The sequence below is a fragment of the Rutilus rutilus genome, assembly GCF_951802725.1.
Source record: "Rutilus rutilus genome assembly, chromosome: 1".
Lineage (NCBI taxonomy): Eukaryota > Metazoa > Chordata > Actinopteri > Cypriniformes > Leuciscidae > Rutilus > Rutilus rutilus.
The window spans coordinates 68,773,544-68,800,712 of record NC_140209.1 but is presented as its reverse complement, the minus strand read 5'-3'; the positions used below and the strand labels follow the sequence as shown (position 1 = coordinate 68,800,712).

General features: G+C 37.3%; 2 protein-coding genes across 2 annotated transcripts in view; both read left to right on the top strand.

Moving 5' to 3' along the window:
• LOC311295023 (uncharacterized protein) overlaps nucleotides 1-26,053 on the top strand; it is a 37,810-nt gene extending 11,757 nt beyond the window's left edge. The window contains exons 8-22 of the mRNA XM_084416194.1: nucleotides 442-546; nucleotides 1,315-1,419; nucleotides 2,361-2,465; nucleotides 3,405-3,509; nucleotides 8,837-8,941; nucleotides 9,709-9,813; nucleotides 10,582-10,686; nucleotides 12,316-12,420; nucleotides 13,363-13,467; nucleotides 14,085-14,207; nucleotides 14,707-14,886; nucleotides 16,418-18,389; nucleotides 18,498-18,554; nucleotides 24,595-24,765; nucleotides 24,970-26,053. Of these exons, the coding sequence (XP_084272320.1) occupies nucleotides 442-546; nucleotides 1,315-1,419; nucleotides 2,361-2,465; nucleotides 3,405-3,509; nucleotides 8,837-8,941; nucleotides 9,709-9,813; nucleotides 10,582-10,686; nucleotides 12,316-12,420; nucleotides 13,363-13,467; nucleotides 14,085-14,207; nucleotides 14,707-14,886; nucleotides 16,418-18,389; nucleotides 18,498-18,554; nucleotides 24,595-24,765; nucleotides 24,970-25,184 (3,663 nt within the window). The 3' untranslated portion in view covers nucleotides 25,185-26,053. The remainder of the gene's footprint in view (nucleotides 1-441; nucleotides 547-1,314; nucleotides 1,420-2,360; nucleotides 2,466-3,404; nucleotides 3,510-8,836; nucleotides 8,942-9,708; nucleotides 9,814-10,581; nucleotides 10,687-12,315; nucleotides 12,421-13,362; nucleotides 13,468-14,084; nucleotides 14,208-14,706; nucleotides 14,887-16,417; nucleotides 18,390-18,497; nucleotides 18,555-24,594; nucleotides 24,766-24,969) is intronic.
• LOC311295045 (NACHT, LRR and PYD domains-containing protein 3-like) overlaps nucleotides 1-27,169 on the top strand; it is an 87,822-nt gene that overhangs the window by 54,003 nt on the left and 6,650 nt on the right. The window lies entirely within an intron of this gene.

Genomic DNA, 27,169 nt, shown 5'->3' with positions numbered 1-27,169 from the left:
TGTTAGTGTATAAGTACATGTTTATACACACATAGACTGGTCTACCCTTGTGGGGTCCAAATATCAATTCTAGAAATTCTGAATTCTTATTGATTTTGTCATTGTAACAAGAAACATTCCTTTTAATTGGAGTTTCTATTGGTAAAGACAGATTTAATCCACCACTTGGTCATATGTTAGTGTATAAGTACATGTTTATACACACATAGACTGGTCTACCCTTGTGGGGTCCAAATATCAATATGGCTGCTAAAAGTCTTCTAGAATGTTCAATCTTCTGTCCAAAATCAATGCATTGAATTTCATTGTCTTTTGATGATTAAACATCTGATTTTGCACATGAATTGGTCATGTGTCTTTTAATGAGTACAAACATGTTGTTCATGAGTTTACTGCTGTAGTGTTTGATTTCACAATTATTAAATGTAATTCATGTTACAGGTTGATGGTGGGCATTCTACCCATGTGGCCTTTGAACACAGCAACAAGGAAAGTTCCAACACAAGGGTACAAGACGTCATTGAGGTTTCCCCTTCAATTCTGAAGGTGAGTCGTCTTGTTTGGTGAACATGCCAATACACTTTCACCATTCAAGTGGGAAGCAGCAATCATATTCCAGGTTAATGTTACTTCTCTTGTCCAGTGGCACAAGGTAGTTATTTGTATTTGCTTCAGAGTGTTTGTGTAGTTTGAAAAACACTTTCTCTAGTTCACCCTTGTGGGAACCATGTATGACATTTGGGCTAAAAACCTACTTTAAAATGTTACATTCCTATTCATTTTGTTCTTCTAATGTGGAAAAAATCCTTTTAATTGTTGGTGTCTCTTTTAGTATTGCCCAAAACAGAGTTCTTCCATCACTTGGTCACATGTTAGTGTATAAATACATGTTTATACACACATAGACTGGTCTACCCTTGTGGGGTCCAAATATCAATTCTAGAAATTCTGAATTCTTACTGATTTTGTCATTGTAACAAGAAACATTCCTTTTAATTGGAGTTTCTATTGGTAAAGACAGATTTAATCCACCACTTGGTCATATGTTAGTGTATAAGCACATGTTTATACACACATAGACTGGTCTACCCTTGTGGGGTCCAAATATCAATATGGCTGCTAAAAGTCTTCTAGAATGTTCAATCTTCTGTCCAAAATCAATGCATTGAATTCCATTGTCTTTTGATGATTAAACATCTGATTTTGCACATGAATTGGTCATGTGTGTTTTAATGAGTACAAACATATTGTTGTTCATGAGTTTACTGCTGTAGTGTTTGATTTCACAATTATTAAATGTAATTCATGTTACAGGTTGATGGTGGGCATTCTACCCATGTGGCCTTTGAACACAGCAACAAGGAAAGTTCCAACACAAGGGTACAAGATGGCATTGAGGTTTCCCCTTCAATTCTGAAGGTGAGTCGTCTTGTTTGGTGAACATGCCAATACACTTTCACCATTCAAGTGGGAAGCAGCAATCATATTCAAGGTTAATGTTGTGGCACAAGGTAGTTATTTGTATTTGCTTCAGAGTGTTTGTGTAGTTTGAAAAACACTTTCTCTAGTTCACCCTTGTGGGAACCATGTATGACATTTGGGCTAAAAACCTACTTTAAAATGTTACATTCCTATTCATTTTGTTCTTCTAATGTGGAAAAAATCCTTTTAATTGTTGTCTCTTTTAGTATTGCCCAAAACAGAGTTCTTCCATCACTTGGTCACATGTTAGTGTATAAGTACATGTTTATACACACATAGACTGGTCTACCCTTGTGGGGTCCAAATATCAATTCTAGAAATTCTGAATTCTTATTGATTTTGTCATTGTAACAAGAAACATTCCTTTTAATTGGAGTTTCTTTTGGTAATGACAGATTTAATCCACCACTTGGTCATATGTTAGTGTATAAGTACATGTTTATACACACATAGACTGGTCTACCCTTGTGGGGTCCAAATATCAATATGGCTGATAAAAGTCTTCTATATTTCTTATTTCCTATATATTTTGTCATTATAACAAGAAACATTCCTTTTAATTGGAGTTTCTTTTGGTAATGACAGATTTAATCCACCACTTGGTCATATGTTAGTGTATAAGTACATGTTTATACACACATAGACTGGTCTACCCTTGTGGGGTCCAAATATCAATATGGCGGATAAAAGTCTTCTAGAATGTTCAATCTTCTGTCCAAAATCAATGCATTGAATTCCATTGTCTTTTGATGATTAAACATCTGATTTTGCACATGAATTGGTCATGTGTGTTTTAATGAGTACAAACATATTGTTGTTCATGAGTTTACTGCTGTAGTGTTTGATTTCACAATTATTAAATGTAATTCATGTTACAGGTTGATGGTGGGCATTCTACCCATGTGGCCTTTGAACACAGCAACAAGGAAAGTTCCAACACAAGGGTACAAGACGGCATTGAGGTTTCCCCTTCAATTCTGAAGGTGAGTCGTCTTGTTTGGTGAACATGCCAATACACTTTCACCATTCAAGTGGGAAGCAGCAATCATATTCCAGGTTAATGTTACTTCTCTTGTCCAGTGGCACAAGGTAGTTATTTGTATTTGCTTCAGAGTGTTTGTGTAGTTTGAAAAACACTTTCTCTAGTTCACCCTTGTGGGAACCATGTATGACATTTGGGCTAAAAACCTACTTTAAAATGTTACATTCCTATTCATTTTGTTCTTCTAATGTGGAAAAAATCCTTTTAATTGTTGGTGTCTCTTTTAGTATTGCCCAAAACAGAGTTCTTCCATCACTTGGTCACATGTTAGTGTATAAGTACATGTTTATACACACATAGACTGGTCTACCCTTGTGGGGTCCAAATATCAATTCTAGAAATTCTGAATTCTTATTGATTTTGTCATTGTAACAAGAAACATTCCTTTTAATTGGAGTTTCTATTGGTAAAGACAGATTTAATCCACCACTTGGTCATATGTTAGTGTATAAGTACATGTTTATACACACATAGACTGGTCTACCCTTGTGGGGTCCAAATATCAATTCTAGAAATTCTGAATTCTTATTGATTTTGTCATTGTAACAAGAAACATTCCTTTTAATTGGAGTTTCTATTGGTAAAGACAGATTTAATCCACCACTTGGTCATATGTTAGTGTATAAGCACATGTTTATACACACATAGACTGGTCTACCCTTGTGGGGTCCAAATATCAATATGGCTGCTAAAAGTCTTCTAGAATGTTCAATCTTCTGTCCAAAATCAATGCATTGAATTTCATTGTCTTTTGATGATTAAACATCTGATTTTGCACATGAATTGGTCATGTGTCTTTTAATGAGTACAAACATGTTGTTCATGAGTTTACTGCTGTAGTGTTTGATTTCACAATTATTAAATGTAATTCATGTTACAGGTTGATGGTGGGCATTCTACCCATGTGGCCTTTGAACACAGCAACAAGGAAAGTTCCAACACAAGGGTACAAGACGTCATTGAGGTTTCCCCTTCAATTCTGAAGGTGAGTCGTCTTGTTTGGTGAACATGCCAATACACTTTCACCATTCAAGTGGGAAGCAGCAATCATATTCCAGGTTAATGTTACTTCTCTTGTCCAGTGGCACAAGGTAGTTATTTGTATTTGCTTCAGAGTGTTTGTGTAGTTTGAAAAACACTTTCTCTAGTTCACCCTTGTGGGAACCATGTATGACATTTGGGCTAAAAACCTACTTTAAAATGTTACATTCCTATTCATTTTGTTCTTCTAATGTGGAAAAAATCCTTTTAATTGTTGGTGTCTCTTTTAGTATTGCCCAAAACAGAGTTCTTCCATCACTTGGTCACATGTTAGTGTATAAATACATGTTTATACACACATAGACTGGTCTACCCTTGTGGGGTCCAAATATCAATTCTAGAAATTCTGAATTCTTACTGATTTTGTCATTGTAACCTGAAACATTCCTTTTAATTGGAGTTTCTTTTGGTAAAGACAGATTTAATCCACCACTTGGTCATATGTTAGTGTACAGATGGTGGACAACCAAAATGCCTATTACCGCCGCGCCAGCTGCCGCGGCGAAATCACCGCGGCGAAAATAAACCAGCCGCATTTCAAAGTCGTTCCCGAAATGACCGCCAGGTGGCGCAAAGGGACATTGTGCAAAACAGCAGCAATTGCCGCATTTTAAAATGTAAGTGGGTTAAATATAAAACCCTAAGCCTAATAGGCATAATTTTCATATATATAAATAGGCCTATTAGGCTACAACAGAATAGAACCAAATATAGAATAAATTTTAGAACTGAAAAAATAGAATCAAAAGTTAAAAATAGAGACGATATTAGGAGCAATGACGCGGAATATTTTTACTATTCTATTGAGGAATTAGATAAATGAAGAGCTCTCGTGAGCGATACAATTGCATAGTAATTTATAGTGATTTCAAAAGCAGTCCTTAAAAAAAAATACATGGAGTAGTGTGGCATAATTTTTGAGAGATTACTCGGAACGCGTTTTAGTTAAGATCCTGGTTTCAATGCCCTTAATGTATATAGGCTTGGCTACTGCTTTAAAAAATGTCACAACGCGTTTTGAGATTGTTTTGAATTAAACATTGAAGTTTAAAATGTAGTGTTTTGGCACACCAGGCCGAGTGGCGTTACGCATTGTTCAAAAATCAGGTTTTATTCTGGCATGTTGAACTGGCGTTATATAGAGTAGCCTTTTTCTTTTCGTTTTGAATTATTTCGTTTGAAGACATTTCAAGCTTTGTGTATTTGATGTATTTATCATGTCTGTGTGAGGCATACGCTGAGTTTCGTTAAGTTAGGAGGATGAGATGCGCTCCAGCTGACGTGCAATGCAAGTGACCGCGCGGGCGCCTCCATGATTAGTGTCTGTTATATTTGCTTCTCTTACTTATTTAAATACAGGCAATTGGTTGATGAAAAATTGATTAAAATTAAGATACAATTTATAGAAAACGAAATTCACTTTAAAGAAAGGTTTTCTACTAAACAAAACGTAATGAAGTGGTCAAAATCATGTCTGACCCACTCCATATCCATCTCTCGATATAATGCATCCTATCTTACTCGTGCTGTTCACTTTTCATATTCAACATAGATGGAAAAAAATAACATTATAATATTTTACCAAATATGATACTAAATGAGATTATTTAATGGCTACAACAGTATAGTAGGCCTATAGTCTTTTTTTTTTTTAGAATAGAATTTTGCTGTGCACTTGCATATTAGTGTCAGCTGGGAAGGAAATATAGAGACCAGACCTCTTGGAACTTTAACTGAATAAATAGCGTTGGTAAAGCATACTGAAATTACATCCCTACAAATTTATTAGGCCCTACTGAAAATAAATGTATCGAATTTAAGCAAAGTAGCCTAAATGTTAAGACTGTAAGCCCTTTGCTTTTTTACGTAGCCTATAAAGGACTCTTATAGCCGACTTTGTGTTAATTTAATTTGTAGAGGATTTTTTTTAACTCAAACATTAACACTGAAATAAATGAAACTAAATTATTGTAAATTTTTTGGCACACCACGACGAGTGGCGCTATGCATTGTTCTAAAGCCAGGTTTTATTCTGGCATGTTGAATTAGTGTTCGACAAACACGGCGGCGCGTTCATTTGAATGAAGAGCGTTTGAGCGAAGACACACTGGAACGTTAGACCATGTCGCAACGAGTGAATCGTGGCCGAGTGGTTGAACTTACGTTACGATCATTTAGATGACACGGGTTCGAATCCCGAACTAACTTGGACTACTGATATTTTTATATTAGCCTATTAATGCATTAATGCGTTTAAACAACAAACAATAAAATCAGAACCAGTATTCTGTTGCGTTCATGGTTTCAGTGGCAGTAATGCATCCACGGCTTTTCAAAATGTCACAAAGCGTTTTGAGATTGTTTTGAATGAAATATTTAAGTTTATAATAAAGTGTTTTGGCACACCACGACGAGTGGCAAACTCTTTGTTTTGTTTTGCAAACTCAGCTAGCCTGTGGGGGGTTTGGAGAAGGTAATAGTTGCTTTATCGTGGGGGTGCAGGACAGAGGTGTTAATGTTCCGTCTTTCATATGGAGAGTGTCGGAGCCAGCCTGATGAGCAGGCAAAGGCTAAATTCTTTTAAGGATTAATCTCAAAATCTCCAAAAGTCCATAGCCTATGTACAGTAGGCCCTATATCTTATTAAATTATATATTGTAGTTTTATTGATTGTATTTAAAGGTTTTCCACACACAATTTCAATTTAGCAGATACAGAGCTCTTTAATTCGCGACCCACCTCGTTTTATTGTAAGGTGAATTCAGCATGTTGTATCTTTGAAGGAACAAAAGCTATTTGTTACTGCCACTGAAACCATGAACGCAACAGAATACTGGTTCTGATTTTATTGTTTGTCGTTTAAACGCATTAATAGGCTAATATAAAAATATCAGTAGTCCAAATTAGTTCGGGATTCGAACCGGTGTCATCTATATGATCGTAACGTAAGTTCAACCACTCGGCCACGATTCACTCGTTGCAACATGGTCTAACGTTCCAGTGTGTGTTCGCTCAAACGCTCTTCATTCAAATGAACGTGCCGCCGCGTTTGTCCAACACTAATTCAACATGCTAGAATAAAACCTGGCTTTAGAACAATGCATAGCGCCACTCGTAGTGGTGTGCCAAAAAAATTACAATAATTTAGTTTCATTTATTTCAGTGTTAATGTTTGAGTTAAAAAAAATCCTCTACAAATTAAATTAACACATTTTTTCGATTTTTTCTTTCGTGATTTGTGTGGATGACACACATCGACATATACAGTATTATCAGCTGTATTATTAATGCTTAATTTCGAGAAAGACCCGCCGCGCGCAGTGAGGGAGACCAAACTTAGTAAAAAAATATCCAGCGCGAGAGAGGCAAAGAAAAACGCCTGTTCTTAATTTATGTTGCTTTGAACTTTTTTCGTTTTGTACCGTTTTGATTTTTTAATTTAGCTGCAATTTCTTTGACAATAGAAATTTAAAATGTTGCAAGAATAAGATTCTGTGTTTCTTATTTTGCATCACAAAGGGAATAAACTCTATCGATGCAACCCTGTTTAAATAAATAAACTGTCCCGACACTTTATTCATACCTTGAAATGTGCGATGGGTTTTCAAACTTAATTTATTTTCTTTTTCTTTTACATTTTCAGTTTATTTTTTAATTGAAAGTAATACTGTATTGAAAGTATTTTTCTGATTTTTTCGATCTGTTTTGAATAATGTCTTCCGTTGCTATGGCCGGGTATCACTGTCAGTCATCTCAATCTCGTGAATGATTCACACACACAAAAAAAATAATTTAGCAGATTAAAGACGAGCTTCATCATCTTCATTTTCTGGTGCAATCGGCTGACAGTCTTCCTTCATCAGATGTGTCGTCTTTGCAGCGGCACAACTGGAATGTTGCAAATTTATGTTGTAATGTACAATTGATAATTAAACAAGACGATTGACTTTAATAAACAGATGCATTTTTACGCATCAAGAACGGAAAAACATAAACACTGTCAGCTACACTGAGATTCGATCTCAGATCGTTTGAAGCTCCGAGAGGCTATGTTAATGCATTGACCACAGAGCTATGGTCTGAATAGCCTAGGTCTACTACTGTTTGTTCGGTATTTGAACCGATTTGTATTCGGCCACGAATTTGTTTTGTTTTATTTTGTTTTAAATGTATTTTTACATATTTTGCTTTCGTTAATGTTAACCAATTCTGTTGTAGCATAATAGGCCTATATTTTTTCCCTAAAAGTTTGTTTTATTCTCTACTTTGTTTGTTTATATTTTTACATATTCAATCAGTCTCATTTTTGTTCAAATAATGATTTTTTTTTTTTTTTTTTTTTTTGCAAGATCTTGTTTAGCCATGTTTAGCCTATTTATTTATTTTTTCAAATTTTTTTTTTTAAATAAACAGATAGGAAACTTACCTTTTAAAATGCCGCAGTTGCTGCTGTTTTGCCCTGTCACTTGCGGCACCCGGTATAGCCTAGTCATTTCGCTTCGACTTTGAAATTCGACTGGTTTATTTTTGCTGCGGCAGTAATAGGCATTGTGGTTGATTATTTATTAAATAATTCAATTGATAATCATAACAACATGTAAGCCTATTTAATTCTGAATATAACAAAGAATGCTTAAACCGACTAACATCGGTTAGTAACTGCAAGTCCTGAAAATGTTTTAATTTTATGTAAGTAAATGACAAGTAACCTATTGACATAGCCTTTCTAAATTATAGAAAAACTGGGCACACACTTTTAACGTGTCTACTTTGTTTAAATTTAATGAATTTGAATTCGTTTAACCACAATATTTATCTTGAATTTATCTGTGGCCTCTCAGCTCAGATTACTGCCGCGGCAGATTACGTCATAAAGAGAATAAACTGACACTTTTCAAAGTCTGTGATTACAGCGCCACTCAGCGGTAAAAGGCAGCAAATACACATCCCAATTTTGCCGCCGCGGGAACGGCGGCGGTAAAAGTCTCATTCTGGTTGTCCACCATCTGTATAAGCACATGTTTATACACACATAGACTGGTCTACCCTTGTGGGGTCCAAATATCAATATGGCTGCTAAAAGTCTTCTAGAATGTTCAATCTTCTGTCCAAAATCAATGCATTGAATTCCATTGTCTTTTGATGATTAAACATCTGATTTTGCACATGAATTGGTCATGTGTGTTTTAATGAGTACAAACATATTGTTGTTCATGAGTTTACTGCTGTAGTGTTTGACTTCACAATTATTAAATGTAATTCATGTTACAGGTTGATGGTGGGCATTCTACCCATGTGGCCTTTGAACACAGCAACAAGGAAAGTTCCAACACAAGGGTACAAGACGTCATTGAGGTTTCCCCTTCAATTCTGAAGGTGAGTCGTCTTGTTTGGTGAACATGCCAATACACTTTCACCATTCAAGTGGGAAGCAGCAATCATATTCCAGGTTAATGTTACTTCTCTTGTCCAGTAGCACAAGGTAGTTATTTGTATTTGCTTCAGAGTGTTTGTGTAGTTTGAAAAACACTTTCTCTAGTTCACCCTTGTGGGAACCATGTATGACATTTGGGCTAAAAACCTACTTTAAAATGTTACATTCCTATTCATTTTGTTCTTCTAATGTGGAAAAAATCCTTTTAATTGTTGGTGTCTCTTTTAGTATTGCCCAAAACAGAGTTCTTCCATCACTTGGTCACATGTTAGTGTATAAATACATGTTTATACACACATAGACTGGTCTACCCTTGTGGGGTCCAAATATCAATTCTAGAAATTCTGAATTCTTACTGATTTTGTCATTGTAACCTGAAACATTCCTTTTAATTGGAGTTTCTTTTGGTAAAGACAGATTTAATCCACCACTTGGTCATATGTTAGTGTATAAGCACATGTTTATACACACATAGACTGGTCTACCCTTGTGGGGTCCAAATATCAATATGGCTGCTAAAAGTCTTCTAGAATGTTCAATCTTCTGTCCAAAATCAATGCATTGAATTCCATTGTCTTTTGATGATTAAACATCTGATTTTGCACATGAATTGGTCATGTGTGTTTTAATGAGTACAACATATTGTTGTTCATGAGTTTACTGCTGTAGTGTTTGATTTCACAATTATTAAATGTAATTCATGTTACAGGTTGATGGTGGGCATTCTACCCATGTGGCCTTTGAACACAGCAACAAGGAAAGTTCCAACACAAGGGTACAAGACGGCATTGAGGTTTCCCCTTCAATTCTGAAGGTGAGTCGTCTTGTTTGGTGAACATGCCAATACACTTTCACCATTCAAGTGGGAAGCAGCAATCATATTCCAGGTTAATGTTACTTCTCTTGTCCAGTGGCACAAGGTAGTTATTTGTATTTGCTTCAGAGTGTTTGTGTAGTTTGAAAAACACTTTCTCTAGTTCACCCTTGTGGGAACCATGTATGACATTTGGGCTAAAAACCTACTTTAAAATGTTACATTCCTATTCATTTTGTTCTTCTAATGTGGAAAAAATCCTTTTAATTGTTGGTGTCTCTTTTAGTATTGCCCAAAACAGAGTTCTTCCACCACTTGGTCACATGTTAGTGTATAAATACATGTTTATACACACATAGACTGGTCTACCCTTGTGGGGTCCAAATATCAATTCTAGAAATTCTGAATTCTTATTGATTTTGTCATTGTAACAAGAAACATTCCTTTTAATTGGAGTTTCTTTTGGTAATGACAGATTTAATCCACCACTTGGTCATATGTTAGTGTATAAGTACATGTTTATACACACATAGACTGGTCTACCCTTGTGGGGTCCAAATATCAATATGGCTGCTAAAAGTCTTCTAGAATGTTCAATCTTCTGTCCAAAATCAATGCATTGAATTCCATTGTCTTTTGATGATTAAACATCTGATTTTGCACATGAATTGGTCATGTGTGTTTTAATGAGTATAAACATATTGTTGTTCATGAGTTTACTGCTGTAGTGTTTGATTTCACAATTATTAAATGTAATTCATGTTACAGGTTGATGGTGGGCATTCTACCCATGTGGCCTTTGAACACAGCAACAAGGAAAGTTCCAACACAAGGGTACAAGACGGCATTGAGGTTTCCCCTTCAATTCTGAAGGTGAGTCGTCTTGTTTGGTGAACATGCCAATACACTTTCACCATTCAAGTGGGAAGCAGCAATCATATTCCAGGTTAATGTTACTTCTCTTGTCCAGTGGCACAAGGTAGTTATTTGTATTTGCTTCAGAGTGTTTGTGTAGTTTGAAAAACACTTTCTCTAGTTCACCCTTGTGGGAACCATGTATGACATTTGGGCTAAAAACCTACTTTAAAATGATACATTCCTATTCATTTTGTTCTTCTAATGTGGAAAAAATCCTTTTAACCCTCTAAGCGCCAAAGTCGCAAAATTGCGACAAGACGTCATACTTAATAAAACAGGCTGTAGATCCTAATATGGTGAATATCTCATTTGTATTCCCTACCACTAGATGGCAGACATGTAATACTTTGATTCAAGACCAAAATGACGTCATGTTCCTATTCAAAGTGTTGGAGGAAACAGCAGAGCAAGTGAGCGATCGTGTCATTGATGCGGAAGTAGTTCAGTTCAGAGCGTCTGAGTAAATTGTGAGAGAAAATCGTCAAATGGCTAATAAAAACTTGTACCTTGAGGATGTGTTGCAAATGTTATTCACCGATTCTGACTCTGAAGGAGAATATTTGCCTTTTGGAAATGACGATCGGCCGTCTAATGATCGCGCTTCTCCCGGTACATCTTTGCCGCGCAATGGTGCCGCCCGCGCCTCTCCCGGTACAACTTTGCCACAATATTACTGATGAACTGATCAAAAAGTAGGCTACTGTTCACATGCGTTTTACTACTATATAGTATAGTAATAATTTAGTACTTTCTCCTGTTATTGTTAGTTTCCTCTTTTCTCATCATTTAGAATGAGGATAAAAAAAAAAAAAAAAAAAAAAAACCTGCAAATAAGTTCAAACATCAGTTCAATGCCTACTATTTCCTGAATATTATGAAATTCAAGAGGGCCGCCCTCTGATGACGTCATAATATGTAAATTAGATGAGTATATTTACACCCCCACATAAACTTTCAGTCATCCCCAACATTTTTCTAATTTACAGTAGATCTCTATCTTTAAGCCCTTTCAAGCCACAAGCTTTTGAAATTTTGATGTCAAAATCCAGCATTTTTTCAAAAAAACCTTGGCGCCTAAAGGGTTAATTGTTGTCTCTTTTAGTATTGCCCAAAACAGAGTTCTTCCATCACTTGGTCACATGTTAGTGTATAAGTACATGTTTATACACACATAGACTGGTCTACCCTTGTGGGGTCCAAATATCAATTCTAGAAATTCTGAATTCTTATTGATTTTGTCATTGTAACAAGAAACATTCCTTTTAATTGGAGTTTCTTTTGGTAAAGACAGATTTAATCCACCACTTGGTCATATGTTAGTGTATAAGCACATGTTTATACACACATAGACTGGTCTACCCTTGTGGGGTCCAAATATCAATATGGCTGCTAAAAGTCTTCTAGAATGTTCAATCTTCTGTCCAAAATCAATGCATTGAATTTCATTGTCTTTTGATGATTAAACATCTGATTTTGCACATGAATTGGTCATGTGTGTTTTAATGAGTACAAACATATTGTTGTTCATGAGTTTACTGCTGTAGTGTTTGATTTCACAATTATTAAATGTAATTCATGTTACAGGTTGATGGTGGGCATTCTACCCATGTGGCCTTTGAACACAGCAACAAGGAAAGTTCCAACACAAGGGTACAAGACGTCATTGAGGTTTCCCCTTCAATTCTGAAGGTGAGTCGTCTTGTTTGGTGAACATGCCAATACACTTTCACCATTCAAGTGGGAAGCAGCAATCATATTCCAGGTTAATGTTACTTCTCTTGTCCAGTGGCACAAGGTAGTTATTTGTATTTGCTTCAGAGTGTTTGTGTAGTTTGAAAAACACTTTCTCTAGTTCACCCTTGTGGGAACCATGTATGACATTTGGGCTAAAAACCTACTTTAAAATGTTACATTCCTATTCATTTTGTTCTTCTAATGTGGAAAAAATCCTTTTAATTGTTGGTGTCTCTTTTAGTATTGCCCAAAACAGAGTTCTTCCACCACTTGGTCACATGTTAGTGTATAAGTACATGTTTATACACACATAGACTGGTCTACCCTTGTGGGGTCCAAATATCAATTCTAGAAATTCTGAATTCTTATTGATTTTGTCATTGTAACAAGAAACATTCCTTTTAATTGGAGTTTCTTTTGGTAATGACAGATTTAATCCACCACTTGGTCATATGTTAGTGTATAAGTACATGTTTATACACACATAGACTGGTCTACCCTTGTGGGGTCCAAATATCAATTCTAGAAATTCTGAATTCTTATTGATTTTGTCATTGTAACAAGAAACATTCCTTTTAATTGGAGTTTCTTTTGGTAAAGACAGATTTAATCCACCACTTGGTCATATGTTAGTGTATAAGCACATGTTTATACACACATAGACTGGTCTACCCTTGTGGGGTCCAAATATCAATATGGCTGCTAAAAGTCTTCTAGAATGTTCAATCTTCTGTCCAAAATCAATGCATTGAATTTCATTGTCTTTTGATGATTAAACATCTGATTTTGCACATGAATTGGTAATGTTTGTTTTAATGAGTACAAACATATTGTTGTTCATGAGTTTACTGCTGTAGTGTTTGATTTCACAATTATTAAATGTAATTCATGTTACAGGTTGATGGTGGGCATTCTACCCATGTGGCCTTTGAACACAGCAACAAGGAAAGTTCCAACACAAGGGTACAAGACGTCATTGAGGTTTCCCCTTCAATTCTGAAGGTGAGTTGTCTTGTTTGGTGAACATGCCAATACACTTTCACCATTCAAAAGGGAAGCAGCAATCATATTCCAGGTTAATGTTTCTTCTCTTGTCCAGTAGCACAAGGTAGTTATTTGTATTTGCTTCAGAGTGTTTGTGTAGTTTGAAAAACACTTTCTCTAGTTCACCCTTGTGGGAACCATGTATGACATTTGGGCTAAAAACCTAGGTTTTTCTTCAATTCTGAAGGTGAGTCTCAGGGCTCTACACTAACCTTTTACGCTACTAACTTTTTTAATTACTGGCTCAAAAACATGATTTGGTGTCACAAATGTTTTCGCTGTGCGCCTATGACCTAACTTCAAATCCCATGAATGTCATTGCTGGTTGTTACTGACAGCATAGGGGATTTTCTATTAAGATAGTTATGGTGATTTATATTATTTTTGTGATTTTTATTTTTGTGATTCTTTTTTTTATTATTATTATTTTTTCATCTATAATTATGTCAGTTTTTCAATAATAATCAGATCTTTATTTTTGAGCATTAGAATAATCATCAATGTATAGGTTTATGACCATTTTACAAGTTCTCTTTTTTTAAACAATTTGTTATTGCATTTCTATATTCATACAGGTTACAAAGAAACCAATGAATTCCTTAGTTGAGTACACAGACTCTGATGAAGTCAGCTCTGGACAATATTTTTCTTTTCCACAACCTGATACCGTTTCAGATTTACCATCTAGCAGCATACAGGTTGGTTCTTTCTGATTTGCATTAACTGATTCATTAATCTGTTTTTTTTTTTTTCATTACAAAACTGCACTTTCAGTAGATGTCATCCTGTTTATAATTTGTTTCTCCTTTATAGCATCTCATTAGTAAAAGTACTGTGGAAGGAGAACATGTGCCGCAGCATTTTTACAGATAGCTGTTCCATTTATAGGCACCACCTATTGCATGTTTGGTCCCTATTTAAAATTACTCTCCGTCAGTCAAGTCCAATGTTTTTATGTGGTGAAACTGTGTGAACATGCCATTTACAAAACGCCTGCCTCTTTGACAGCTTTGCTCTGTCAAGTACATTTTAAACAAATACGTGCTCTAGCTCTATATTTTTATTTGTAAATTATTCATGAATTCACCAAACAGTTTTATTTATCAGCCACTGACCTGTTGTAGTGTTTTGTAAGAAAATGGTACAATTATTCCACAGAATCTGTGAAATTTTAACATTTCATTAATTGTTTTTAAGATGGAGGAGACTCTTAATTGGTCTGAAGAGCTTTTTGACAGTCCAGATGAAGAAAATATTCAAATGAATGTGCCACAATTTAAGCGGACAAGAAAAAGTTTTGACTCAAGTACAGATGAGGAGGAAGAAAACGTTGTACATAAAATTTTGCCAAGACTTAGGAAGTCCAGAAGCATTTTGGTAAGCTCCCATAGTGCAAGGCATGATGTGCAAGAATGTGTGTTCCTTGATAAGTAGTGTTGTTTCTGAAAATTTACACTGTTACTATGAAATGTTTTATAAATATGCATTACCCATGATCAGTGCAACAAATTGCATCAATGAGTAGGTTAATTATTTTTGCCAGTAAATCCTTAAATGGCAAGTAAACAAGCCTTTTTATTCTGCCAATACTCAGGGCTTGAAACAAGGGGCTCTATCTTGCAACCGGCGCAGTGCAGCACAAAGCCCGACACAAGCTGTGTTTGCTAGTATAAGATCAATGCAGTTGTCAATTTCCCATCAAGCGCTCACGTCATTAAAATAGCAACTCGCCCTGCGCTAATTTTTGCGCTCATGGGCATGCTGGTCTTACTGGGAGTTGTGTTCAGGATAATCCTTGGCATATTGCTATCTTAATACATCGGAAAGTGATCGCGCCATTGACCCACAAAAACCTGGTCTAAAGTCAGTAAGCGCACATTCTAGTATTATTTTAACAGCACATCAGTGAAATGCGTCTCTAGGAGAAAACATTGTTTTGTTAAGAACAAAAAAAACAAAACAAAAAAAGAACTGTTCTTTTTTTACATCGATGTAAGCTAGGGGATTCGTTTTGCCTTTATGGTGAAAACACTTGAACTGTTACTTCATTATAGAATAAACGAAACCAAGGACAACAAAAACATTCTTGTGTTTCTGTTTTTATTTTGAATTCGTAAAGTGGTGTTGGCCTTCTACCAACTCGGTTTCACAGGCGGAGAAGACAACGGGTCATCCAAATCTTTCCTGACTGCTTAGCAAATCCGCCATCATAATAGCAATGTGCCATGGTACAAACGGGCCTGGCTCTTAAAGGGAATGAAAAGCTCTTAAAGACGACACTCTGATTGGATTATTGCATGTTACGCCCAAACCACAACTAATTATTATTTATGCAACAGAGTACAACCCTTTTAGACCACTCTTTTCCACCATCAAACTAGCAAAAGTGGATTTGGACACACTCAAATGTGTACTGTGCTAAGCTGTGCGCTTATATTGTTAAAATAGGGTCCAAGGTCTCTCAAAACAATGAAGCCATTGAGTAGCTTAACTTAGCCAGTTACTATGAACACAATTGTAATACATTCCTATTGTTTAAGACCCACGTGATTTTTTTTTATTTCAATCAAGAGAGATATATCAAAAGCGAATTCTTACTCAAATGCATTTTTTTGTACAAAATTAAGAAATGTAGACTTACAAGAACTAAAATAATAGACATCAGAGACGAGAATGCGCATGATAATATAAGGTATTCTTACATAATTATATTTGCATTCTGTGACTTTTTTGTGAACAACAACAACAGGCTTCAGCCATATTAAAAATGGAAAACAATTCTAACCAATAATATTTAGATTTATACATTATCAGTGTAGTCATCTGTGTAGCTATAATTAAGCTATTCCTGTTGTATTGGAAAAACCTAGTTGTTTGTTGTGTAGCTTATTTGTTATGTTTTTTATAGGTTAATCAGAAGATTTCTGCTGGATCTGAAAAATTAAGCGAATCAAGCCAGGACAGTGGAGAAGAATATGTTCCATCCACAAGTGGGGATAGTACGGATAGTAACGTGAGCAAAGAACTATCATTAAAAAGTCAAGCTGATGCAACAGTACTTCCATGCAAGCGCAAATTCAAGACACCTCTTGCTAAATTCCAGGACAATGACAGAATTGCTGCTATAACACAAAGCCAACATAATGCTCCTGACAGCACCACATCAGGTAAATCAGTACTTGTTCCTGCTGTCGTCAGAACGAGTAATGGAGCTCGAATGTACAACAAGCGACAGTACTGCCTATATTGTAGATCAGCGGTCCAAAAAATATCTAGGCACTTGGAGCGTGTTCACTTAAAAGAGATAGAGGTTTCAAGAGCATTGAGTTTTCCAAAGGGATCCCATCAAAGGAAATTGCAGCTTGAATTTCTGAGAAACAAAGGAAACTTTGCACATAATGCTGAAGTTATAAAAACAGGGTCTGGAATTCTTGTTCCATTCAAACAACCAAAAAATAAGTGTGAAGGTCAAGACTTTATTCATTGTGTGTACTGTCAAGGGTTGTTTATGAAAAGAGTGCTTTGGAGACACATGCAGAGCTGTAAATTCCAACCTAGCAGTGTTAAATCTAAACCTGGAAAAACTAGAGTCCAATCCCTCTGTGCGTTTGCTGAACCGGCACCCTCTGCGGTTAGTGAAAGTGTTTGGAAGCTGGTGAGCAACATGACACAAGATGATATCTCTTTTGAAGTAAAAAATGATCACTGCATCATGGAGTTTGGAAAACATCTATATAACAGGCTTGGAGCGGATGTCAGCAAGCATGAATACATTCGGCAAAAGTTGAGGGAGCTTGGTCGGCTGTGTTTACATGGTAGAGAGGTCACACCACTGCAAACTATCAAAGATTATGTCACACCAGAGAACTTCATGCTAGCAGTTACTGCAGTAAGACACACAGCGGGTTTTAACGAGGAAACTAGCAAATACAAAACTGCAACACTTGCTCTAAAGCTTGGACATGGACTGAAAAATGTGTCCATGCTCCTTGAAACCGATGCAATGATGAAAGGTGATAATGATGGTGCAACAGCGGCTCGCTGCTTTCGTCAAGTGTATGATGCCAGGTGGAATGAGCTTATATCAGCCAAAGCCTTACAGGGCCTAACAGAGTCCAAGTGGAATTCCCCACAGCTGTTACCTTTTACAGAAGATGTAAAAACTCTGCATTGCTACCTGGATGACAAGCAGCGCCAGTTCTACAGTGACTTGACATCAGAGTGCTCTTCTTGCAACTGGGCTAACTTGACAAAAGTGACTCTGGCACAAGTTATTTTATTCAACAGGCGCAGAGAAGGGGAAGTCTCCAAAATGCTTCTTTCAACATTCATCCTAAGAGACAAATCAGATCCTCATGAAGATGTCAATGTAGCTCTCTCTGAGTTAGAGAAAAGTCTCTGCAAGCATTTTGTGAGACTTGAAATTAGAGGGAAGAGAGGGCGGAAGGTGCCTGTGCTCTTAACCCCTGCGATGGTGGATTCCCTTAATTTGCTTGTGGAGAAAAGAATAGAATGTGGAGTGGCTGATAACAACTCATACATGTTTGCACGTCCATATGCAGTGTCCCACTACAGAGGGTCAGATTGCATTCGTTACTTTGTGAAAGCTTGTGGAGCCAAGAACCCTCTCTCACTCACCTCTACAAAGCTCAGGAAGCATGTTGCTACACTCTCAAAAGTACTCAATCTCAATGACACAGAGCTTGACCAACTGGCAGATTTCCTTGGCCATGACATCCGAGTCCATCGCCAGTTCTATCGCTTACCTGAGGGCACTCTCCAGCTTGCGAAGATCAGCAAGATTCTCATGGCCCTTGAGCAGGGGCGTTTGTCTGAGTTTAAAGGAATGACCCTAGATGATATCAACATCGCCCCAAATGGTACCAATGCCTTTTTATTAGACAAATAAGGAAATGCAGATATTGTTTTTCCAGTACACTCCGAATAGCGCTCTGATGGTTTTGTTACCTGCCTTCTTTTTATTTTAGAGACAATCCTGTGTGACAAAGAAATCCAAGAGGCCAGGCTGGAGGAAAACATGCCAGGTACCTATTTCAATACTTGCTGTATTTGTAGATGCATGTCTGCATCAGTTTTTCCTGTCTGAGGTATTTGCTTCCAGAAAAATATGATTTAAGTTTGAGTATGATTTTTACTACACTTTTAACAGAATTTGGGTTATCAAAAAGAAATGTTCCCTTTCTTTACTATGCCAAATCCTAACTCCTGCTTCGACCTAGAATGGGGTGTAAACTTAGCTTTGAGGTAATATAAAGCAGCAGCTTCTGAATTCCTTTCCAACATCATAAATTAGGCTGCGTTTATCTATATCATGATGGTCAGAGCGTGAAGGAACTTTGGTTGAGATTCACAGGCCTTAAATGACCCAAAGCTGACAAATATTTTTTACAGTGTAGGGCTGGCAAGATTTTTTGCAGATTTGTTTTTTTGTAAACAAATTAATCTAACCTCTCAACCAACTGACTAGTCAAAATTGAAAAGTTTCAAGTTTTACTGTCAAATGATCAGAAGACTGCAGGTGTTCTTGCATGTAGAGTGAAAATATTGTTCCCGGCTCCAACTCCAACAATGCAGAAATAATAATAAATAACAAAAAATAAAATGTAAGGATGTGCAAAAGAAAATGGGCACCATCTCTATCAATTACCATATTATAAGAAGGTGGCCAGAGTATTAAGCATAATATATAAATATATACAGTGGGGAGAACAAGTATTTGATTGCAGGTTTTTGCAGGTTTTCCCACTTATAAAGCATGTAAAAGTCTGTAATTTTTATCATAGGTAGTACTTTTTAACTGTGAGTGAAATGAATCTAAAACAAAATCCAGAAAATCACATTGTATGATTTTTAAGTAATTAATTTGCATTTTATTGCATGACATAAGTATTTGATACATCAGAAAAGCAGAACTTAATATTTGGTACAGAAACCTTTGTTTGCGATTACAGAGATCATGTGTTTCCTGTAGTTCTTGACCAGGTTTGCACACACTGCAGGGATTCTGGCCCACTCCTCCACACACACCTTCTCCAGATCCTGCAGGTTTTGGGCCTGTCGCTGGGCAATACGGGCTTCCAGCTCCTCCAGAGATGTTCTATTGGGTTCAGGTCTGGAGACGGGCTAGGCCACTCCAGGAGCTTGAGATGCTTCTTGCGGAGCCACTCCTCAGTTGCCCTGGCTGTGTGTTTCGGGTCGCTGTCCTGCTGGAAGACCTAGCCACGACCCATCTTCAATGCTCTTACTGAGGGAAGGAGGTTGTTGGCCAAGATCTCACGATACATGGCCCCATCCACCCTCCCCTCAATACGGTGCAGTCGTCCTTTCCCCTTTGCAGAAGAGCATCCCCAAAGAATGATGTTTCCACCTCCATGCTTCACGGTTGGGATGGGTTTCTTGGGGTTGTACTCATCCTTCTTCTAAAACACGGCGAGTGGAGTTTAGACCAAAAAGCTCTATTTTTGTCTCATCAGACCACATGACCTTCTCCCATTCCTCCTCTGGATCATCCAGATGGTCATTGGCAAGCTTCAGACGGGCCTGGACATGCGCTGGCTTGAGCAGGGGGACCTTGCTTGCGCTGCAGGATTTTAATCCATGACGGCGTAGTGTGTTACTAATGGTTTTCTTTGAGACTGTGGTCCCAGCTCTCTCTTCAGGTCATTGACCAGGTCCTGCCATGTAGTTCTGGGCAGATCCCTCACCTTCCTCATGATCATTGAGGCCCCACAAGGTGAGATCTTGCATGGTGCCCCAGACCGAGGGAGATTGACCGTCATCTTGAACTTCTTCCATCTTCTAATAATTGCGCCAACAGTTGTTGCCTTCTCTCCAAGCTGCTTGCCTATTGTCCTGTTGCCCATCCCAGCCTTGTGCAGGAATTCTTACTGGTTGGTAGGTGATCAAATACTTATGTCATGCAATAAAATGCAAATTAATTATTTAAAAACCTAGGATAAAAATGACAGACCTCTACATGCTTTGTAAGTAGGAAAACCTGTAAAATCGGCAGTGTATCAAATACTTGTTCTCCCCACTGTATATAAGTAAAAGTATGCAGGGATTAAAGTTCTCCGTCGCTACGACGGATTTCCGTTAATTGCAGCAAGTCTATGACGGATTTCCGTCATTGCGGGTTCCAGTCTGTCCTTAACAGCCTCAGACATGAATCTTACACGTACCATTATCCCCGGACGTTTGCTAATCCTACCATCTAATCATAACCATTTCTTAAATTTACGTAGGCTACAATTATAAAGAAAAACAACAGACAGACAAGTATAATCACAATAATTTATTTAATGAGAAAATGTCAAAATCGGTACCAAAAGTTGTTCACGGGACGATGTGTCGCAGTCCTCTCTGGCAGTGGTTTTGTATGAGGTAACAGAGCAGAATTTAAGTTATTAATTCAAATCCATGAAAACGTTAATCCGTCTTCGGTTCGGTTCGCTCTGAGGGCTGCGCGGCGGCAGTGCACGCGTCATTTCAAATGTGAATGTGCATGACGCAATCTGTGACGAAGCAGGCGAGGCGAGAGCCAATGAGCGTTTGATATTACTGCCGTAACCATAGTAACCTGTCGTAACGCTTCTTGAGGGCGCAATTTTTGAATTTGAATTCATAACAAGCGCGGGGTTTGACGTTTACGGTCAAGATGACGATTACTGGATAAAGGGCCAAGTTTGGATCTTTTTCTTGCAAATAATGGATTCTGAAGGTTTGGATTACATCAAGCTAATAAAATTGGTGTATTTTGTGAATCAATGTTGTGTTGTAAGGTTAGTATATTAAATTATTGTGATTATACTCGTCTGTCTGTTGTTTTTCTTTATAATTGTTGCCTAGGTAGTTTTAAGAAATGGTTATGGTTAGGTTTAGGGGTAGGATTCGTGGCTCAAACTATCTTTTAATGCCATATTGTTCATAAAAATGCCATTTTCCTACATATCTGTCCATTACGTTTTATCATTTTAATATTGTCCATAAAATGGGTATGTTTAGGTGTGGGAGTAGAGTTAAGGGATCTTACATTTATAATCTATACATGGTATTAACCCCAGTGACGGGTAGGTGTAGGGACGGATTTGGGGTAGGGATGGGATGATTACCGGTTTCACGATAAACCACGATAAAATGTACTGACGGTTAGTAATATCGTTTAAAATTTAATTATCATTAAAACCGTGTTTGATTATCGTGATTTTATATCCTGTTCAGCCAGCAACAGTCTGACGCAGGCGCAGCGGCAGCGCGCAATGTTATTTTTTTATTCAAGAAGGAATTGCGGAAGGCAGTGACCGTGCTCGGGAGATTTTTCAGCCTTTTAAAATAATCAATTCTGAGGTGTGGTCATATTTTGGCTTTAACAAAAGTCCTGAGGGAAACTTAATCGAGGATGGTCACCATGTCAGCAGAACATGCACAAGAAGTCGCTGCAATAGGGGGAAACTTCAGATCTGCCGAGTCGTCTTGTGTGACCATCACCGACTGTTGTATAGCGAATGCAAGGCAAGTTAACTTTGACCTTAATACCAAAACTACGTCTGGGCAATAATTGGGCATAAAATGTTGTTTTAAGTTGAATTATTTTATATCAATCACTTGAAATAGCCTAAACGTGAAGCTTCCGCAAAGAAAAGTTCGCAGCAGGCTTAGCCAAAGACAAATAATAAACAAGTTCAAACAAGACTATTAAGAGTGACATTTAAGGGATAATAATTTATTCATTATACACGTTTTACCACATAATTACGGGGACATTGAATTGAGATAAATGTTTTAAATCTTATCTGTTTATAAATCCATTATTACAGCGTACAAAACAATCGTTCAGACAAAATGATCACAACAATATTATCAAACTCTGTAAACAATAAATCAACTCTGATTTAATTTTCAATACAATTAAAAACGGAGACGCAAGACGGCAAGTTGTAGCCTATTTGAATGAAACGAGAAAGCGCGTCCGTTGTGATACATGTTGTAACGTCTGTCAGAGAGTTTGAAGTCTGCCCAGATGAAGAATACATGACAGTGCAAATGAACTGGTAGTTCAACGAGACTTTTATAGATGTTTTCTCTCAGTTAAGCACACTCTTCATACATGTCGAAGAGCGAATGCTAAAAGGGAAAAGAAAACACTCTAAAACACGCGACAAATCAAAGGGGAAGTAAACACATTATAATAAAACAACGGTCAGCAGTAGAGCGGTCATCTTCCTCTTTGCGCGAGCATTCTCACTCTCAATGTGCGTGCGCGCTCACATAAAAACAGCATGCATGCAATAACTTACGCCATAGAAGAAGTTATCTTAAAGGCACATCCAAATTCATGTCATGAACACTACTTAACACTAGGTGGCCGTTACAATGGATGTGTGCTGTGTTATAATGCGTTGCTATTGACAACCGTCATTATAAGGAAGGAAATGCCTTAAAAAGTGTATAGAGCTGCTTGTTTTAGTTGTTGTTTGTTGATTTTCAAATATAAAACATGTAAAAATGTCTTAAGTGTGAGCATCAACTCTTTTTAAACACTTTCATCTCGTTTTAACAAAACCGTGATATTATTGATAATCGTGATAATTTTGGTCACTATAATCGTGATATTAAATTTCCATACCGTCCCATCCCTAATTTGGGGTAGGTCATATTTATACAGTAATGTAACGTTAGGTCAACGGCGTTGATAAACACGCTAAAAAGCGATTATGCGTGTTGATAGCACGCCAAAAATGGAAATCGAATTGGCGTGTCATACATACGCCATTTCATGAGATCAGTCTGATAAATCTTGAAATCGCTATGGTTTAGTGATTATGAAAGTGCTGTGATTTGTGGATTAGCCTACCGATAAGCGCGAGCCTGGAGAAACAGGCGTTTATTTATTCATTCTCATTGTTGAGAAACGTATGTGTTACGTTATTGTTTTAATTATAACTAAAGTACCTAATTATGTTACATATTTATTTTGTATGAAAACTAGCGCGTTAGTTACTTATGGATTAAAAAGTACCGTTGTCTCAGTGCTGCGCGAGCTCTCTCACAAACATGGACGCACGCACACAGAGAGAGAAGATCATTGTAAAATGAAAATTGACTGGCTAAGTTTCAATTTTAAAATTCACGGTTCGGTTTGATACGATACACTTGTCACAGTTCGGTATGGTTCGATACATTTTCGATACAGCAAAAAGAACGAAATTCCAGAGAAATTTCCTTGATTTATTTTTTTTATTCTTTTTTTTTAATTAAAACTAACATCATAAAGTATGATTTTTTTTTTTTACTTTGAGCAATTCTGGAGCTATAATTGACTCTTCTTAGGAGCATATAAAACAAAACAGTGAAAAAATGAAATTTAATATTGTAGTAGTTATAAACAAAGGTTTATTTTAGTTCAGATTAATATTTGAGGGCAGCAAATGTATTCATAATGTCAAAATAAAACCGACGTAATGTTACTTGAAAGCATTATAGCACTATTCCTGACAAACTTCCATACCTTGCAGTGAGTGTTACTACAGTAAATCCACGGTGAATGTTGCAGATCTGTGGACACTGGATAGTTCATTCATGCCACAATGTTTCTTCTGGTTTCCACGTCAGCACTGTTTGATCCGTTAATAACGGAGAAATGTGAATGTTTCTCACTATATCACACAGCGATGTTATGACTTCTGTGGCGAATTAAAATGCTTTCTTTACTGGATCTCTTACTATCGCTGTGTAGTAACAGTGTTGCTTGATCAAGATCGGCTTGCACTGCTTTGGTTAAAACTGATAAACGGTCCGTCAACCACACAATAACGAGCAGTTTCGTTCCGCTTGCATTACGTTAGCCATTTGATGTTGGGCAATGTTGTGGTCGCACCGGCGTCTCTTACATGTATGCCAGGCAACGCGCCTACATTTGAAATAACGAAATTTTGGTTGGCAGGAAAAATGGTCCAATGCGTACCGAAAACCGAACCGAAAGCCTCGTACCGAATGGTTCAATACGAATATGTGCGTCATTACACCCTAGCTCACGTGCAATATTTGTTCTTTTTAATTTAACAGATTGTGTGGTGAAGCCACCCTTGTGCAGTGTGACATCTCAAAATGAAAGTCAGCATCCAAGGAACAAGGACTGTGTTGAGGACACAGCCAAGTCACCATTTGCTTCAGGCAGTCAGATGCAAAATGAGACAAAGAAAAACTCTCAAGCTATCCAATTATCTAAAAAAAATGGTGAGTGACTTGTGTGAATGATCTGATTAACTGAAACAGTGCTGGTGTTCTCTAACAGTATTTGTAGTGAAGAACTCAGTTTAATTTAAAGGAACTGTTTTGGCAGGTGATTTATTTATGGGTTTGGTTATTGGGTTGTGAGAATGCTAGCAAAACTTATAAATTTGTTCTGCTTTTAAGTTCAGTAATTTCATTCTCATTTAGGTCGCAAACCAGTCAAGAAAAAGAATTGGCAGAAGGTGGAGGTTGATGCGGTCGAAAAACACATGATGCACTTCATTGAATCCTGTCGTGTTCCAGGAAAGGCTGCCTGCGATTTGTGCCTCAAATCTGAGCCTGAAGCCCTAAAACGGAGGGACTGGCTGGCTATTAAATTTTACATCAAAAACCGGATATCTGCCCTGCAAAGAAAAATTTGAGCTATGCTCCTGATCTGCAAGTGTAAAGTACTCCCAAAGTATAAAGTTGTACATGGCTAAATGTAAAACGGTCAGATTTTAGGGAATTTTAAATGTTTTCCCATAGTGAATGCTTTCAACATCAAGTCTTTGACTGCATTCAAAAGACTGCATTCAAGTCTTTTTTAGTTCAAAGGTAAAGGATTCAGAGAGACAGGGTCAGTTTTATAGTAGGAGTGCATTTTACCAAATATATTATCTTATGCAACACTTGTGCTCTTATTAATATTTGGGAGAGGTTAAAGTTTGATGTAGTTCCAAAATACATGATGCACTTCATTTATTCCAGTTTTGTATGATCAAAGGCTATATCAGATCATTGAGTCATGATTTAGGATATCAGGCCATTGAGTCGTAGTTTAGGATTTCAGATCATTCAGTTGTGGATTAGGATATCACGTCAATGAGTTGTGATTTAGCATATCAGGTCATTGTGGATTGAAATCTATAGTAGTTGTCAGTTGTTGTTGATTCTTCAGTCAACTAATTCTTCAGATTCCAGCTTGTTCTTTTACCGTCTACAGTTATAGACGAGTGTTTTCCTGTCCATTTATGTCGTTATTAGCTTATGAGCGACAGTGTTACATTGTAATGAGTTTAGTCTGTAAGAGGTCAGTGAGCACTTGGGAGTAAGAAGGTGTCACAAGGAAATCCCAATGCAGATACAATTTTATACAATGCTCCTGAGCTGCTGGTATAATTCACACAGAGCAGTGTTGAAAATAACTACACTGAACAAAAATATGAACGCAACACTTGTGTTTTTGCCCCCATTTATCATAAACTGAACTCAAAGATCTACAACTTTTTATATGTAAACAAAAGGCCTGTTTCTACCAAATCTGTCTAAACCTGTGTTCGTGAGCACTTCTCCTGTGCCGAGATAATCCATCCACCTCACAGGTGTGGCATATAAAGATGCTGATTAGACAGCATGATTATTGCACAGGTGTGCCTTAGGCTGTCCACAATAAAAGGCCACTCTAAAATGTGCAGTTTCATCACACAGCACAATCCTACAGATGTCGAAAGTTTATAGGGAGCGAAACTGACAACTCCCATGCAGTGATTTAAAGCCACAACATGTGGATTCAGCTCCATGGCCGCCTAAGGAATCACAAACATTTCAGTAGGCTGCGAAGCTGGCCATGGAGCTGAATCCACCAGTTGTGGCTTTAAATCACTGCATGGGAGTTGTCAGTTTCATCACATCTGTGGCATTGTGCTGTGTGATGAAACTGCACATTTTAGAGTGGCCTTTTATTGTGGACAGCCTAAGACACACCTGTGCAATAATCATGCTGTCTAATCAGCATCTTTATATGCCACACCTGTGAGGTGGATGGATTATCTCGGCACAGGAGAAGTGCTCACTAACACAGATTTAAACAGATTTGTGAACAATATTTGGGAGAAATAGGCCTTTTGTGTATATATAAAAAGTCTTAGATCTTTGAACAAAAATATGAACACAACACTTGTTTTTGCCCCCATTTATCATGAGCTGAATTCAAAGATCTACAACTTTATATGTACACAAAAGGTCTATTTCTCTCAAATATTGTTCACAAATCTGTCTAAACCTGTGTTCGTGAGCACTTCTCCTGTGCCGAGATAATCCATCCACCTCACAGGTGTGGCATATAAAGATGCCGATTAGACAGCATGATTATTGCACAGGTGTGTCTTAGGCTATCCACAATAAAAGGCCACTCTAAAATGTGCAGTTTCATCACACAGCACAATGCCACAGATGTCGAAAGTTTACAGGGAGCGAAACTGACAACTCCCATGCAGTGATTTAAAGCCACAACAGGTGGATTCAGCTCCATGGCCGCCTAAGGAATCACAAACAATTCAGTAGGCTGCGAAGCTGGCCATGGAGCTGAATCCACCAGTTGTGGCTTTAAATCACTGCATGGGAGTTGTCAGTTTCATCACATCTG